Consider the following 18,133-nt stretch of genomic DNA (forward strand, 5'->3'; position numbering starts at 1 on the left):
AGATATATTCCTTAATCTATAACAATTTCTAACATTTTGTAACAGCAAATTTTAATAACACAAAAAAATCCGTATTTTCATGCCAGTACCGAAGTACTGGTTACTGGGCTGGTGATACCCTCAACTTAGCATAAGGCAGTCGGAAACTTATTGCATGCGTGCGTAGAACTTTTTTAAGTTCACCTTCATCAGGAATACTCAAAACGAAATTATTCCAAGTCGTGTGCGTATCATTACCATTTGAAGAGCAGGGCCCTAACAATAATAGCCGAATCCATCAGAGGTCAACTTAGCATAAGGCAGTCGGAAACTTACTTCAGGAAGATGATCGAACATAAGTATGGTGTCTTCTATCCAATTTTATAATTCATGGAAATAGTTATCAAAGGTACCAGGATTATAATTTAGTACGCCAGACGCGCGTTTCGTCTACATAAGACTCATCAGTGAAAACGTATTGCCATGTATTGATTCTTTTTTTTACCAGCAAATTAAAACTGAACACACAAATGAAAGAGGTAGAAACTTCGATTTTATTAAATAGCAGAATAATAAATGACTAATAGCTGCAATAACTTTCACCAGAACATTCACGGTCACAGAATTCAGATGACAACATAGGTTTGGAACTACAAAAATATTCTTTTATTCCAAACAAATGACAATATTTCCAACACGTGAATAAACTCATCATATATCTGGACTAATTTCTGTATATACGCCAGACGCGCGTTTCGTCTACAAAAGATTCATCAGTGACGCTCGAATCCCAAAAAGTTAAAAAGGCCAAATAAAGTACGAAGTTGAAGAGCATTGAGAACCAAAATTCCTAAAAGTTATGCCAAATACAGCTAAGGTAATCTATGCCTGAGGTAGAAAAGCCTTAGTTTTTCAAAAATTTAAAATTTTGTAAACAAGTAATTTACAAATATAACCATATCAATGATAATTCATGTAAGCACAAAAAAGTGCTGACTACTGGGCTGGTGATACCCTCGGGGAAATAAATCTCCTCCAGCAGTGGCATCGACCCACAGTCGAAACAGTTCTAGGCTGATACATTATTCCTTTGATTGTATATTTGAAACAAAAATAGTTGAATGATAAAAGTAATAGAAATACATTATTACAGTATTTAATGAAAAAGGCCAAGTAGATAGAGAAAAAACAAAAATACATTTTTTCAGCATATGAACAAGCCGATTGACTTCCTTTACTAAGATGATAATTTCGGCTAAAGTACAATGCTGCATTCTAAACTGAATTATTCAAGTTGAATATCTGGGAGAGAAATAAAGCGTCAATCTTCAAATGCAGGATTACACTGCCCACCCTCAACTTTCTGATCTCCTTTCATGGGTGCAAACACAACTGTTTTACGAGCTCTCTTCCTCCTATTCAGATTACCACCTGCATTTTTCTGTCCATCCTGTATATTTCCTTTGAGACCATTGTTTTGCCTTAGACTTTCGTCTGCGTTTGTTCTGCCATTTTCTTTCTCTTCGCATTTTTTGCGCACTTTGTCGTCGTTATCAGTGGCCTCCTCGTCAGAACTTTTGTTGACGTTTTCAAGAATAAGATCATCTGTGTCACGTGCATGACTGTTGTCTGTCGGATGATCAGGGGTTAAATTAACTAGTTCTACTCGTGGGATGTTTCCGTTACTTTTCTTTACTTGTTCTGCCTTTTCCTTCAGTCTGCGCAGTACCGATTCAGCATACTCCTTCACATCTGGCGGAAGTTCAACGTTGTGTTCGCAATAATCAGCACCATAAAGTTCTTCTTCTAAGGTAAGTCGTAACCCTATAGTCAAGTCAATAAACTTGAGAACAATAAATGACGTCACCACTGACCATATGATGATCGCGACTGCAGCCATTGTCTGAACTCCAAGTAAGTAGAAACCGCCTCCCTAGAATAATATGTTTTAGCGTATTATAAAATCATATACTTTATAGTAGATACTACAAGTAAAATGTAAGTGGAATATTACAATTGGCAATCATGATGTATCATCCATTCGCGATGATATGACGTCATGTGTTCGATAACAGTAACGCATTATATAGGTAACGACACAGTAAAAAATATCAAACATAAACCTTAACTGTAACAAATCCACAGTATTAACGTCGTGCTGCTCTGACATGCTAACCAGAAAATCGGCAAATGACAATTCAAACCATTAGTTTAAACCAGTTAATATTCACTTGAAGTCTACGATCTTTCGCAATCAAGTAGAGCATGTTGTCGTGATACATCAAAAACTCCAAACCTAATGCTTGTTGTCTTAAACAGTTAAATTACTCGTACGCCACCGTAAGTAAACTTTTTAAGATCACATACTTTGAGAAAATTCATAAAGATTTTGAAAGATCGTTTTATGCCCAGTTTATGGACATTATGTTTTCCGGTCTGTGAGTCCATTTGTCCGTCTGTCAGGCCCGCTTCAGATTAAAGTTTTTTTTATCACGGTAGTTTTTGATGAAGTTGAAGTCCCGTCAACTTCAAATTTCGTACACATGTTCCTTATGATATGATATTTTTAATACCAAATTAGAGTTTTTATCCCCAATTTCACGGTCCATTGAACATAGATAATGATAAGTGCGATTAAAGGATCTGTGTACTATGTACACATTCTTGTTTGGTTTCATTTAATTTTTATTCAGTAATACAACCTCTTCATCTTACCCAAACTAGTCCATCGTGATGACTAAAACTGTGCTCAATATCATCTTTCAAACCAAAGAGACCGCAACACAAAATTCCCCACAGTGAACCCATTAAATGAACTGCTACTGCGCCAACTGGGTCGTCTACTTTCATCTTGACTAGAGCTATTTGTCCAAAAGTAGTCACACATGCGCCAACTGCTCCAATGAGGATAGCAGCCCATGTAGTTGTGACTGCGCATATACCTTTAAAATAGACATCAGTGATTTATTGAAAACAATGTCAAGTAAGTGTAAGAAAGAAAAAGCAGGTTGTTTTGGTAAATATCAATGTATGTATTTTTAAATGCAGAGAACCGTTTTATATTAAAATTATCCAATGATTAACGATATTTTCTCGACTAGAGGCTCCAGGAGCCTGTGTCGTTCGCCTGAATTTTTTTTATTAACCATTGATGCATGGTTGTAGTTATCAAAGGTACCAGGATTATAATTTAGTACGCCAGACGCGCGTTTCGTCTACATAAGACTCATCAGTGACGCTCAAATCAAAAATATTTTTAAACCCAAACAAGTACAAAGTTGAAGAGCATTGAGGATACAAAATTCCAAAAAGTTGTGCCAAATACGGCTAAGGTAATCTATGCCTGGGATAAGAAAATCCTTAGTTTTTCAAAAAGGTTAAAGTTTTGTATACAGGAAATTTATAAAAATGACCACATTATTGATATTCATGTCAACACCGAGGTGTTGACTACAAGGCTGGTGATACCCTCGGGGACGAAACGTCCACCAGCAGTGGCATCGACCCAGTGGTGTTAATAGTTATCAAAGGTACCAGGATTATAATTTAGTACGCCAGACGCGCGTTTCGTCTACATAAGACTCATCAGTGACGCTCAAATCAAAAATATTTTTAAACCCAAACAAGTACAAAGTTGAAGAGCATTGAGGATCCAAAATTCCAAAAAGTTGTGCCAAATACGGCTAAGGTAATTTATGCCTGGGATAAGAAAATCCTTAGTTTTTCAAAAAGGTTAAAGTTTTGTATACAGGAAATTTATAAAAATGACCACATTATTGATATTAATGTCAACACCGAAGAGTTGACTACTGGGCTGGTGATACCCTCGGGGAATAACGTCCACCAGCAGTGGCATCGACCCAGTGGTGTAAATAGTTATCAAAGGTACCAGGATTATAATTTAGTACGCCAGACGCGCGTTTCGTCTACATAAGACTCATCAGTGACGCTCAAATCAAAAATATTTTTAAACCCAAACAAGTACAAAGTTGAAGAGCATTGAGGATCCAAAATTCCAAAAAGTTGTGCCAAATACGGCTAAGGTAATCTATGCCTGGGATAAGAAAATCCTTAGTTTTTCAAAAAGGTTAAAGTTTTGTTTACAGGAAATTTATAAAAATGACCACATTATTGATATTCATGTCAACACCGAGGTGTTGACTACAAGGCTGGTGATACCCGCGGGGACGAAACGTCCACCAGCAGTGGCATCGACCCAGTGGTGTAAATAGTTATCAAAGGTACCAGGATTATAATTTAGTACGCCAGACGCGCGTTTCGTCTACATAAGACTCATCAGTGACGCTCAAATCAAAAATATTTTTAAACCCAAACAAGTACAAAGTTGAAGAGCATTGAGGATCCAAAATTCCAAAAAGTTGTGCCAAATACGGCTAAGGTAATCTATGCCTGGGATAAGAAAATCCTTAGTTTTTCAAAAAGGTTAAAGTTTTGTTTACAGGAAATTTATAAAAATGACCACATTATTGATATTCATGTCAACACCGAGGTGTTGACTACAAGGCTGGTGATACCCGCGGGGACGAAACGTCCACCAGCAGTGGCATCGACCCAGTGGTGTAAATAGTTATCAAAGGTACCAGGATCATAATTTAGTACGCCAGACGCGCGTTTCGTCTACATAAGACTCATCAGTGACGCTCAAATCAAAAATATTTTTAAACCCAAACAAGTACAAAGTTGAAGAGCATTGAGGATCCAAAATTCCAAAAAGTTGTGCCAAATACGGCTAAGGTAATCTATGCCTGGGATAAGAAAATCCTTAGTTTTTCAAAAAGGTTAAAGTTTTGTATACAGGAAATTTATAAAAATGACCACATTATTGATATTCATGTCAACACCGAAGAGTTGACTACTGGGCTGGTGATACCCTCGGGGAATAACGTCCACCAGCAGTGGCATCGACCCAGTGGTGTAAATAGTTATCAAAGGTACCAGGATTATAATTTAGTACGCCAGACGCGCGTTTCGTCTACATAAGACTCATCAGTGACGCTCAAATCAAAAATATTTTTAAACCCAAACAAGTACAAAGTTGAAGAGCATTGAGGATCCAAAATTCCAAAAAGTTGTGCCAAATACGGCTAAGGTAATCTATGCCTGGGATAAGAAAATCCTTAGTTTTTCAAAAAGGTTAAAGTTTTGTATACAGGAAATTTATAAAAATGACCACATAATTGATATTCATGTCAACACCGAAGTGTTGACTACTGGGCTGGTGATACCCACGGGGACGAAACGTCCACCAGCAGTGGCATCGACCCAGTGGTGTAAATAGTTATCAAAGGTACCAGGATTATAATTTAGTACGCCAGACGCGCGTTTCGTCTACATAAGACTCATCAGTGACGCTCAAATCAAAAATATTTTTAAACCCAAACAAGTGCAAAGTTGAAGAGCATTGAGGATCCAAAATTCCAAAAAGTTGTGCCAAATACGGCTAAGGTAATCTATGCCTGGGATAAGAAAATCCTTAGTTTTTCAAAAAGGTTAAAGTTTTGTATACAGGAAATTTATAAAAATGACCACATAATTGATATTCATGTCAACACCGAAGTGTTGACTACTGGGCTGGTGATACCCTCGGGGACGAAACGTTCACCAGCAGTGGCATCGACCCAGTGGTGTAAATAGTTATCAAAGGTACCAGGATTATTATTTAGTACGCCAGACGCGCGTTTCGTCTACATAAGACTCATGAGTGACGCTCAAATCAAAAATGAAATATTGCAACCGTTATACTTTTGTTTTAGTTTCAGAGATATATGAAGTCAAAAACTGCATATTTTCTCAGGCTAAGTTTTTATTTTAGCCATGTCTGCCATGTTGGTTGGCAGTCAGGGTAATCGGACCCATATTTTAAACTAGATACCCTAATCGAAATTTAATGCTAATTGTGGCCAAAATTGGTCACATTTGTCTCAGCTGTATCATGAGACTTTTGTAAAAGAATACAAATGTTGAAGAAAAATTGTTAGAAATTAACTATAAATGGCAATAACTCCTTATGAAAATTGACCAGTTTGGTCATGTTTGACTTTTTTGTAGATCTTACTTTGCTAAACATTATTGCTGTTTAGTTTATCTCTATCTATAACAATAATCCAGATAATAACTAAACACTGCACAGTTTCTTTAAAACTACCCATTCAGGGACAGCAACCAAATAACGGGTTGTCTGCTTCATCTGAAAATTCAGGGCAGATAGATTTTATCGGATAAACATTTTTACTCCCATGTCAGATTTGCTATAAATGCTTTAGTTTCAGAGATATAAGCCAAATTGAAACAGTATGTTACCCCTATTTTCTATTTTTAGCCATGTATGCCATCTTGGTTGGCAGGCGGAGTCATCGGACACAAACTTACCCTAGTTGTGATTGTGGCCAAGTTTGGTTAGATTTGGACTAGTAGTTTCAGAGGAGAAGATTTTTGTAAAAGTTAACGGACGACGGACGCCAAGTGATGAGAAAAGCTAATTTTGCCGTGTGTGCCATGTGAGCAAAAAATCAAAAAGGAATAATAGTTTTCTTCTATGCAATAAAATGATGCAGAAATTTTGAGTCTTAAAGCGTAGGTTCGAAACTTTCAAAATACTGTTCATCTATATTCAATAAGACAAATCGAGCAGAGAAAAAAGAGGCATAGGGAAGGTTAGACAGTTTGTCAACATTTACCTGTTATACTAACAAGTGATCCCAGAATTCCATTCACTAACAGTTGAACATCAAATTTTCTCTTGTGTAATAAGAAACTGTAACAAAACAGCGGTGTAATTCATATAATGATTAAAATCCTTACAATTACACCATCGAAATACTTAAAATCATGATAAAAACAAATAGGCAAAATAAAATCCAACTCAGTAACTCAACTTATGTCAAAATCGTCATGATTATGTAATAAAACAATTTAAGGTAATTCCCTATACGTTAAAAGCCAACTTTCAAAGGACAAATCAGAATAAAGAGAGCCACCAGATAATTTTTTTTTCTTCAGATCTACAGTATAATGGTATTTTTGACAGAGTTAAAGTCTTAAAATAATAAAACCGAATAATAAAATCAGGAAATTTTGTCACGTTATGTAATGATCCTATTTGGTGTAAAAATCACTTTGGAAACTTCTTAAACATTTCTATCAATACGCACAACAACAATTATAAAACGGAAATATGTACGGTGCAATGGAATTATTAGAATCTGATAAATGCATTAAAAGAGCAGGTCTATAAATAAAGATAAAGCATACATGCAGATCGAACTGGATGACACTAATTTCTTATGTAGATATACAAAATAAATGGAATATTAATGGTGACATGTTTGTTGAACTTTCAATGAAACAATATACTCTTAAAAACAACCACAAGATAACAACATGAATTCATAGACGAGACTTAATACTAATCATTAATTTTACATTTAATTTATACCAAAGTACATTTCTTTGTTCACTTTTATCAAAATAGTTTGCATCTTTGGAATGATTTTAGAAACATTTAAAAAGTGTAGTTTCTACAAACACAAGTACATAGAGTTGAACAACCTGGCAAGAAAAACAAACAAACAAACAACCAAACAACCAAACCATGCAGTGCCAATAATCAATAAAAACAAAACAAAACAAAAATAAGGGAAAAAAAACAATAACGCAGTACAGCGAAAACAGCAACAACTATTCGAAGATCTACTTAGTTTTCATTTGTATTCTTGTTTAATGATAATAAAATTAACGGTACCAATTTTCTTGCACCAGATGCGCATTTCGACAATACATGTCTCTTCAGTGATGCTCGTGGCCAAAATATTTGAAATCCAAAGCTTATATAAATGATGAAGAGCTATAATCCAAAAGGTCCAAAAAGTATAGCCAAATCCGTGAAAGGAATCAGAGCTTTGCATGAGGGAGATACATTCCTTAATTTATAACAATTTCTAATATATAATTGATAATCAATTTCAGTGACAAAACTAAGATTAACAAGTCAAATTAAGTAAACTGAAGTGTTTTATTGTTTACACTAAAAAAAATTCTCCATTGTTTATGCCCCTGTATATGAAAAAGAGGTTTTTTCTGTCTATTTAAAAAAAATCCAAACCTTATTTGTTAATAAACAACAGAAGCGGGTTTTTTTTCAACTATTGATTTTGCATCAAATGCAGAAAAGAAAATTTAGTATAATGTATGAAATCATTTCTCTGTTGACAATCCTGAAATAATTGATAGACATTTTGACCTTTTTAAGCATAATGTAACACTGAAGATGACATTGTATCAACGTTTACTGCGAATAGAAATGTTACAAAATTTGATTTTAGTAAACGTTATTGATTTTGTAAATATGTGCTCGAAGGATCTTCAGTATTTGTTCTTTAAATGTTCGCTAACAAAACTCTGCGACACTTCATGCAAGTTTGGACTACATGTAAGACATGAATGAACTGGTTTCTGATGCAAGGTTTTATTTACCCATAGCTGTATTCATGACTACTTGTCCTGTTTACAATTTTGCTGAAGTTAAAATAAATACAAATGATATTTAAATAATTTAGTACGCCAGACGCGCGTTTCGTCTACATAAGACTCATCAGTGACGCTCATATCAAAATATTTATAAAGCCAAACAAGTACAAAGTGTAAAACCAGTTAAAACAAATTTTGAAAACTACGTAGACGACCTTTCGATAAATACAAGGCACGCTCTAGAGCCAAAGTGTAAAGACCCAGGTGTGACCAAATCCAACACCAAGATTTTGAAATACTTTTTTAAAATTGTTTTTATGATCATTTTAATTAACCTGAAAACAAATTCCATACAAAAAACTTGAGATGTTATCCGTAATATTTCTGTAATCTGCTTCACCGTAATCTTAAATTGTTGGATTTTTAAATCAATTAATCAAGAAGAAAACATCGAATCAGGCGTCGCATAAGAATATCAATTTGTATTTTTAAAAGTGGTTTATGCTGCATAGACCAAAAGCAGAGAAAATAACCTAAAGACGGACTAAAAACATATAAATTTAAAAGTAATTCAATCCTTTAACGAAAATTCTATAACTTAAACAAGCTTTATATTAGTTAAAAAACATGCATCTATTCTATTATAAAAGCATAGCAAAAGAAGCATACTAGTTTTCTATAAGTAATGAAAAATCGTATTCTAGAAGACTTAGTTATTGATTAACCTTTTCGCACCAAACAATTTTGTCAATTCAATTTTGCAATCTAAAAAAAAAAAAAAAAAAAAAAAAAAAAAAAAAATATATATATATAGAAATAGTAATATAGTGAGATATAAAATGCAGATTATGAATAAAGTTCTATTTGCATAACACTGGGCAAAATATGTAGGAATTTCATATAGATAGATCTATTATACACTACGTAAACATACAAAATTTGCTTTTTAAAAGTGAGTTTTCAAATGTTTAAAAGCCTTGCGAATGCAATCTGCTCTGTAAACTAGTAAAGGAATGAAAATTTACCTCAATAAGAAAGCCATTACGCCTCCACTACAAGAAGATAAAATTGTCGTAGCAGCAGATCTGTAAAACAAAATATATAGAAAATTAAAACAAACTTAGGTTTTTTTAACTAACAAGCATGATGATAATCATATCATTCCATGACATTCAAAACCCGGATTAACGCAGTTAGAATTAAAAGGGTGATTTCTTAGGGGGAAGGTAGTGACGATGTGCGATGCTTTCTGTAAAAGACATGAGTATATAAGATGACACAAATGTAAATCTTTTACATGTACCATGGATCTGTACATAGCATTTAACGGCTAGTTATGGAATTGTCTAAAAGAAGATTGATTTCTGATTTTCAAAAACTAACCAACAATTGTATATGGATTTGGTTGACAAAATATTTTTCTGTGCTTTGTTCAGTGGCCATCATTAATACTGCTCTTCACAATGGAAATATGCGTCTATTTTACAATTCTTTGTTCATTGTTCACCATATGCACTGGACTAAAGAATAGAACCATATGTCTATTCTACAATAAACATTTGAAATGCGCATGGTTGAAGGTGATTTTCATGTTGGTTTTTCAAATAAACTTTTGACTTAATTACGTAAAAAGAACAATTGTATTGTCGAAAGATGAATTGATTTGAATGAGGGATTAGCTAGTTTAAATCATTGATACAAATTTATAAAAAGAATAAATAGGATAACTTTATGATTGTCATTCTCAGAACATGGTAAAATGTTTTGAAATCGCTACTAGATCTCACAATTCTTATACGTGCAGAACTTTGAAAATCTTGCTTTGTAAAGTGTTATTGTATGTCAATTGATCTATTGTATGTGAAAAGAAAAGCTTGTTAGCTTCTTTTTTTTAAAATTAGAATATATGATCATATATATAAGCATTATATCAAGAAGAAAATAAAAAAATATTAAAAAAAAAATAAAGATAATGCCAAAGACTAAAACACGGATTTATAAATTGTAAATACATATTTTTGTGATATTGGTTGATGGCCAATATATGCGTGACATATTTTCTTTAAGCACATGACAATCGTCGAGGTACCTGCTTTGGTTTTTACCCTTTCCGTCTCGGTATTTTCCGACATGTTTTATTCAATCAAGACTATTGAGAATGGATATAAGGAATGTGTCAAAGAGACAACAACCAGACCATAGAGCAGACAACAGCCGAATCCCACCAAGACTAATGATATTCAATGTAATCAAACTCATATACCATATGTCTACCATGGGTATTTCCGAAAATCACCAGTCATGAAATTGAATGTCCTTGGGCTCAGGTTATTTTACATCTAACGATTTTTCGACTGGAATTTTCGAAAATACTCCTCTCCGCCTCCTCCAATCATATACCTGTCAGTCTTGAAAGGTATCCAGAATATTCATAAACTTCTTTTTATGATAACTTACAGTTGCAGGTACAATTAGTATGCCATGGCACATTCGTGGGAAACAGAACTTAACTACTATCATAGTTTAACTAAATGGATCAGGGAGCCTCAAAGTTCAAGGTATTGCAAACATATCAAAATCCTTAAGTTCATGTATTTTAAGTTGAGTTTAGCGATTGAAAAAACGTATGCATAATAAGCATATCCTTTAACAATAAGCTGTTTTATGTTTAACTTTTCACTGATCTTTAGCGACTGTTGGTATAAAGACATTTTTGTAGGTAGCTACCTTGCAGCAATTTTCCATTTGCCTCCACTGATTCCAAATGTACTACCACAATTGAATCCTAACCATCCCCACCTAAAAAAAAAACAAAAAACACTTGAACAGAATTTATCTTTATTAAAAGAGCATGATAAAAGCTGATGATTTTTTTTTAATTATTTTTTAATTTAATTTTTTTTTTTTAATCAAACTTTCTTGTGCTTTCAATTTTGATTCATTTATATGTTTTGAAGCATAGTATTACGTCCGTAAACATTGTTTTAAGGGGAAAGCTAAAACCCAACTCCAGATTCGGGATCATCTCGTTGAAGCCTTTGTTGTTGTTTTTTTTTTTTTTTGCTCGTTGGTCTGGTTGTTGTCTCTTTGACACACTCCCCGTTTCTAATCTCTTTTGTTTTTTGTCATTTAGGATAATTTGATTTTAATGACACTTCTTTGATATATAGTCACTACTTTTCTAGCTTCCTGGTGATTAAGAGTTTGGCATTTTGTCTATTGTTGAAGGTCTATCTTTTTGTTGTTGTTTTTTTTTTTTTTGCTCGTTGGTCTGGTTGTTGTCTCTTTGACACACTCCCCGTTTCTAATCTCTTTTGTTTTTTGTCATTTAGGATAATTTGATTTTAATGACACTTCTTTTATATATAGTCACTACTTTTCTAGCTTCCTGGTGATTAAGAGTTTTGCATTTTGTCTATTGTTGAAGGTCTATCTTTTTGTTGTTGGGTATTATTGACGTATACCACCGTGCATATTTTTATTTATTTACATTTATCCTTAAAAGAACAAAAAATGATCACCATAAAATGAACAATCCAAGGACAGCATTAACAGAGTTTCCATGTACAGTCAATTGGTCGTCCGAGAATCTTCCATATCTTGGTTTCACCATTATTGCAGCTACTAGTGCTGACACACCTCCAACTAAATGGACCGGTCCAACACCTGCAACATCTACTACGTCCATCTGTTTCAACCATCCATCCTTTGACCACACCCAGTGAGCAGGGAAACTGTATACAACTGTGTTCAGCAAGCAAAAAGCAATGTAGGCAGTCAGTTTGGTTCTTTCTGCTATTGCTCCTGTTTTAAGGAAATACATAGAAATGTGTTATCCTCACTTGCCCCTCTTTTTCGTTCGGTGGTTTATATGTCGAACATAGAACAAATAAACTTAAAAGTAAAATAACAAATAATGATAAATGGAAAAGGTAAAAGGCATGAGATTTGAAAAAAAATTCAATTGTTAAGTACTAAAATGACTATGGTTTTATGAATTTTGTACTTCTAGCATACTTACTTTGATTAACAAATGCCTAAATTGTGAATAGATTTCTTAGATTATAGATAAACTCTAAAAAATTTCACACCAACACATTACAGTTCATTTTAGTACTTAACAATTGAAGTGTAGTCCTACCTGATACTATGGTAGTAGCTGTTGTACAAAACGAGGCTTGAAATATGAATTTTGAAAACTCTGTTCCCATGGTTTCCTCGTCTATAAAACATAATATAATTTTGAAATGAAAACAATGAATTATAATGTTTGATATATAAATGCAATGTTTCAACTTTCTTGAATAATTTATGTATAATTTTTGTATAATTTTTCATTTTTAAAATGTTAAACGGACGTTTTATGTGTTACACTAACCAATTAACCGCTTCTCGAAAGTAGTGCAAACTTATTCCAATCAAAATGTTACTTTATGTTACTTTGAATAGTCTAATATATATTTTTCTACCCTTCCACAATGAGCATTGTATCACTATGATAGTCTTACCAGGGTCTAAAAAGAAGGACCCGACTCCAGTAAACCAATTAGCGCCTTCGTCCGTCCCAAAGGTTAGGCCATATCCCACTGCCCAATATGTCAGTGTACCAAACACCACGTCTACCACATTCTTTATCATTATGTTTACCTCATTCTTCTTGCTGGACATTCCACTTTCTAACAGACCAAATCCTATCAAAATCAAAAAGAGGCTGGGATTCTATGATAGTGGTATTTGTTGAGTTAAAAATATATATAAATGTAGAGTCAATGTCAAATGAGATTTTAACCCTAACTTATATTTCTAAAAAAGCAAAGCATCAGTATAGCAATTATCCTTTGTGACTGGATAATAAGAACTTTAATCATGGATAAATATGCATTATAGGATGCAACACATATTGGTAATACAGATTGTGCAAAAATGTTTCGTCTTCTTGAATCTAATGTGACAGAGGTCAAGAGGTATACATTTAATTTATGCAATACCATTATAGAAGACTTTTTCTATTGAACTTTGCATTTCAACTTTGCTCCATAATGTGCTTAGGAATTATATGTTAAGGAATATAAACCTAGTACTAAGCTATGACCATTGCGTATGGCGAGTAGGAAGTATACCAATAAAGCCTGTAGGCCGCTATAGAATCTAGCAATCATTAACTAGATTTAACCAAACATTCCGTAACCACGATTTCTGTAATATACATGTATCCTTGTATAAAGTACCAATGGGTTACTGTAGCTCTACTGTATAACAAATGGATGTGTAAAAAGAAGGATAATGTTTCAAGCCATTCTGTTTGATTTGTAAAAGCCAATGTAATTATTATTGGACATCTTCGGGTAAGGTTTTTTAAAACGATTACCAAAATGTAGTATTTCAGTATTCGTATAGCCGTGTTAGGACTATCATTTTCATATAAATAAGTTCACCACACATCTTATAAGATCGCAGTTTTTTTTTCGCATTATTAAAGACAGCAAGCAATTCTGCCTTCTGACAAAACTTGTATGTATGGGTTTCATATACATGTTTTACAGTAAAGATATGGAATTAAAGTCAATGAGACAGCAACTCAACAACACAACAAAACAAGAAAACACATAGAGGTCAAAGTATGGTGTTCAACAAAAGACCTCTGTTAATAAACAGTATCTTTATGTTTAAAGATCTAAATGTGTACAATATATTTATAATCTATGTCAAGACGCACTTTGTGACCTTCGGCTGTTGTAGGCTCAATGGTCGGGTTGTTGGCTTGTATCTTTGACAAATTGCCCATTTCCATTCTCAATTTTATTAAGATATGAATATTGTACTGAATATTTTTTTATAATTTAAATGATCCCCATTTCCTTAAACAGAGCCGTTTCCTAATGGATATTACTGAAACTTAATTACTTTTTAATTTAAGGAGATGTTTGTTGTCAGTCATCATATTATATATCTAGATATTAATCTCTTTTTCAATTTTGATATAATAGTATCAATCATTGATGTAATGCTTAGATTCATCGTGCTCTTCTCCTTTTCCGATTAAAATATTAATTATAAACGAACTGAACATCTTCATTTCCCTCAAGAGACACATTAAATACCAGATATGAATTGATATAAATTGAATTTTAAATTAATTCAAAATCAAAATTATAATTTTAAGCAACTTTACCAACGAAGGTCGACTTAACTTCACAACCAAAATGAGTATTTTCTTTAAATTTTGTTAAGTTTGGGATTAACCCGAATAAAGTAAAAAAAAGAAGGGGGACGACCGCTGTAAAATATGTTTCATTTTAATTGTATAATATGAAAGATATGATTTATTGAATTTTGGTTACTAAAACGTCCAGCAGCAAATATTTCATGCATGTTCAGGATCTAACGATTAACTGACGATAAATACAATAGGTAGGTCCTGTAATAGAGGGGTGAGGGATGGGGAATTTGGATTGACTCTTTAAAATGAGGGAATATTGGATATAATTTAATGTTTTACTTGATAGTCACTATATCGATAGGTACTGACTTGGTACTGACTGAATAGTATCACTTTGGTGTCAATTGGCTAAATAATATGACAACAGTCTGTCGCACGTTGTTATCTAACATAACAGTCCGACTGTGAAAACGTTTGTTTTAAATAGATTCTTTTTTGAGACCTCTGTACCTACACATTTAAACCTTTTAATCACTAAGAAACAAGTTTTTCTGATGAAGAAAAAAATCAACAAATGTTGCCAAGGCACTAATGGAAATTGACTTCCGTTGTTGAATGTCGGGTAAAACATTTTGTATTAATTCCACTATAATATACTGTCTATCTAACTTAGCTTTTGTTGTGGAGGGATTTTCACCTGACATTTTTTTAATATATTTATGTTCCGGACCATATGAGTATCTGGACCATACGCGTATGGTCATGACCATATGGGTATATACTCATATGGTCCGACCATACGCATATGGTCGGACCATACGCGTATGGTCGGGGTAATCAACACGTATACTTTTAAACTCTTCATTTGGTGTGACCCTTTTGGTTGTTACGTCACTTAATTCACATAGTTATTATTACTTACTATTTGTAAGTACAATCATAAGAAGATGTCAAAATCAAATGAACATATTGTAAAAGGAATTTTATTGTTTAAAGTAGGTGACATCACCGGCAAGGATCATGATATTTTTTAAGACATTTTTGATAAGTAAAATATTAAAATATTTTTGTCTATTCTTTATTTTTATACTTCTATTTTGATCTTAATTATAAGACCGGTAAAATAGCATTTAAGAGGCATGAAATAGCCACTGTCTTTATTTAATTTGATCTGTGATTGGTGATATTCATTTTACGATATTGGAGATTTAGAGTTTCTTAAAAACACCGTAAATACCTCGGAAATGTCCGAGTCGATATCACTGCACGCAGCCAAAACAAGCAATCGCAGAAAAGCTACATGTATGGTACCGTTTGAATGTCATTCTAATTATACAAAAGCATACACAAATACAATGAGCGATGAAAACTAAGATCAACTGACTGTGGAATCTATATTTAATGTTTATGTAGCTTTTGAAATGTAAAATTAATACATTTTTTTGTAAACACATTTGTTTATTGTATTATAAGTTCTATTGTATATTTGAAAAAATACCTATATGGTCCAAATACTCATATGGTCCGACCCGTTAATAACCAAACGCGTATAATACTCATATGGTCCGACCATACGCGTACGGTCGGACCATACGCGTATGGTCGGACCATATGAGTATACGCATATGGTCATGACCATACGCGTATGGTCCAAATACTCATATGGTCCGGAACATTTATACTGTTCATGTATTTGCATCAGAGCTTTTGTGTTATTCCGCCAAAACTTATTTTTCCTTTCTCATTTAATTAATTTCTACAGAGTTTAAAACTTAATTTGTGCTGTTTGTCACCATAATTTTTGAATTCCCGGCCCGATAGAAAGACAAGTTTCCGAATACTCGAAAGAGGGAAATATTATATTTTGCATCTGTAACACGTTACTAGATATTTCTCTATAGAGTTGAAAGCAAAACTTGACCCATCGTAGAGGTTGAGCAATCAACAGTCACTAAGTAACATGTATCAGTAATTGTAGAGTACAATATAAAAATAATGTTTGATCATATATATTTCTTTAATGGGTTGACTGACGGTAAATATTTTTAAATCAGAAAAGTCTATTGAAGCTATAAAAAAAACCTATCAAATAGATATAAGATGACTTACAGGTTAACAACTATTACAAATCATCGTACGGTCTTCAACAATGATCAAACCCATACTCATGATACTTGAATATATTAAATTACATGTATACAGATATATGAAGGTGTGGTATCAGTGCCAATGAGACAACTCTCCATCCAAGTACTAATCTATAAAAGTAAACTATTTACTAACCTGACTGCATTGTAAAAATGATGAAAGAACTTGTTAAGATCCATGTTGCGTCATCAATCCAAGCTTCTATCTGTTCGTCGTGTTTATATACTAATGTTCCGTTTGTCATTGTGTTTTTGGTAATTGGATGTTCCAATATTTGACAAATTCAATTTTAAATCATGATTACTGGTCGCGTATTTCCAGATTAAATTTTTAAACGTTCAAATCATGATTATTGCGTCACATATGTATCGCCGATGAACTACTGCACTGCGAACAGATTGGTCGCGTATAACCAGATTAAATTTTTATTTGCTTCAGAAATATATCTGCAGTTCAGGGATGAAAGTCGTTGATCTGTTATATCTTAATTTCATAATCAATATGTGTTCAATAAGCAATAGATTTTTATAGATAACCATCTTGTAACTATAAATTTTCAACACAATGAAACAGCATGATTTAGCTTGCATGTCTTTCAATTGATTTTATCTTTAAACGCTAAAGGGTACTTTTAAATAGTTCAGATGTTTCAAATGCCAGGAAACGGTTTTAAAACTGGAAGGCATTTCGTACAGTAACGACTTCCATAATTCATTAACGATATTTAAACATGCAATTCTAATTTGAGTTTCAAAAATCGGCTATTAAATATATAATTCTATTAATAACATGAAAAAATGGACACTGCAATCCTTCGACATTTATTAAGGACTTTGATTTGAAACACTTTAAAGAGTTTTTTGCCGCTGTTTTTTTTTTTTTTTTTTATTGTATTCGGCAACTTCGATGAAAAAGCACCTAATTTGTCAATGATAATGTTTTATCAATTTTTCTAACCAATTTACCATATTAACAATTATGTTCATATGCTTCTGTGAAACCATTATTTTTGGATTTTTTTTTATTTTTTTTTACAAAGAACAAATATGACAGATCAGCTTAGACAACTAGTGGAAATATTACAAGCATATCAGTATGAGAACATGTTCATGTGATATGAATATAAATCGTATATATTTATAAATAAGCAGTTCACAAAACTTGGAGTAGAAAAATTCTTAGTTTTTTCAAACAATTCAATGAAATAGATTATCTTAGGTGTGACTGTACTTGGCAAAGTCTTTCTGAAATTTTGCGTCCTAAATGCTTTTCAACTTCATATTTGATTTGGCCTTTTAAAATTCTTGTTTGAGCATCTGATGAGACTTTTGTAAAATAAATGTGCATCTAAGCATACCA

General features: G+C 33.0%; 1 protein-coding gene across 1 annotated transcript; it reads right to left on the reverse strand.

Annotated features, from left to right (window-relative positions):
- Positions 1-1,259: 1,259 nt before the first annotated feature.
- Positions 1,260-17,226, reverse strand: LOC134716757 (putative ammonium transporter 3). The gene is made up of 9 exons (XM_063579764.1): positions 16,910-17,226; positions 12,975-13,157; positions 12,608-12,688; positions 11,988-12,270; positions 11,194-11,265; positions 9,492-9,551; positions 6,678-6,754; positions 2,695-2,921; positions 1,260-1,912 (listed from the first exon to the last, which is right to left on the reverse strand). The coding sequence occupies exons 1-9, from the start codon at positions 17,016-17,018 to the stop codon at positions 1,301-1,303; spliced, it is 1,704 nt and encodes a 567-aa protein (XP_063435834.1). The 5' UTR covers positions 17,019-17,226; the 3' UTR covers positions 1,260-1,300.
- Between the last annotated feature and the right edge of the window lie 907 nt (positions 17,227-18,133).

The sequence above is a fragment of the Mytilus trossulus genome, chromosome 4 (assembly GCF_036588685.1).
Source record: "Mytilus trossulus isolate FHL-02 chromosome 4, PNRI_Mtr1.1.1.hap1, whole genome shotgun sequence".
NCBI classification, from domain to species: Eukaryota; Metazoa; Mollusca; class Bivalvia; order Mytilida; family Mytilidae; genus Mytilus; species Mytilus trossulus.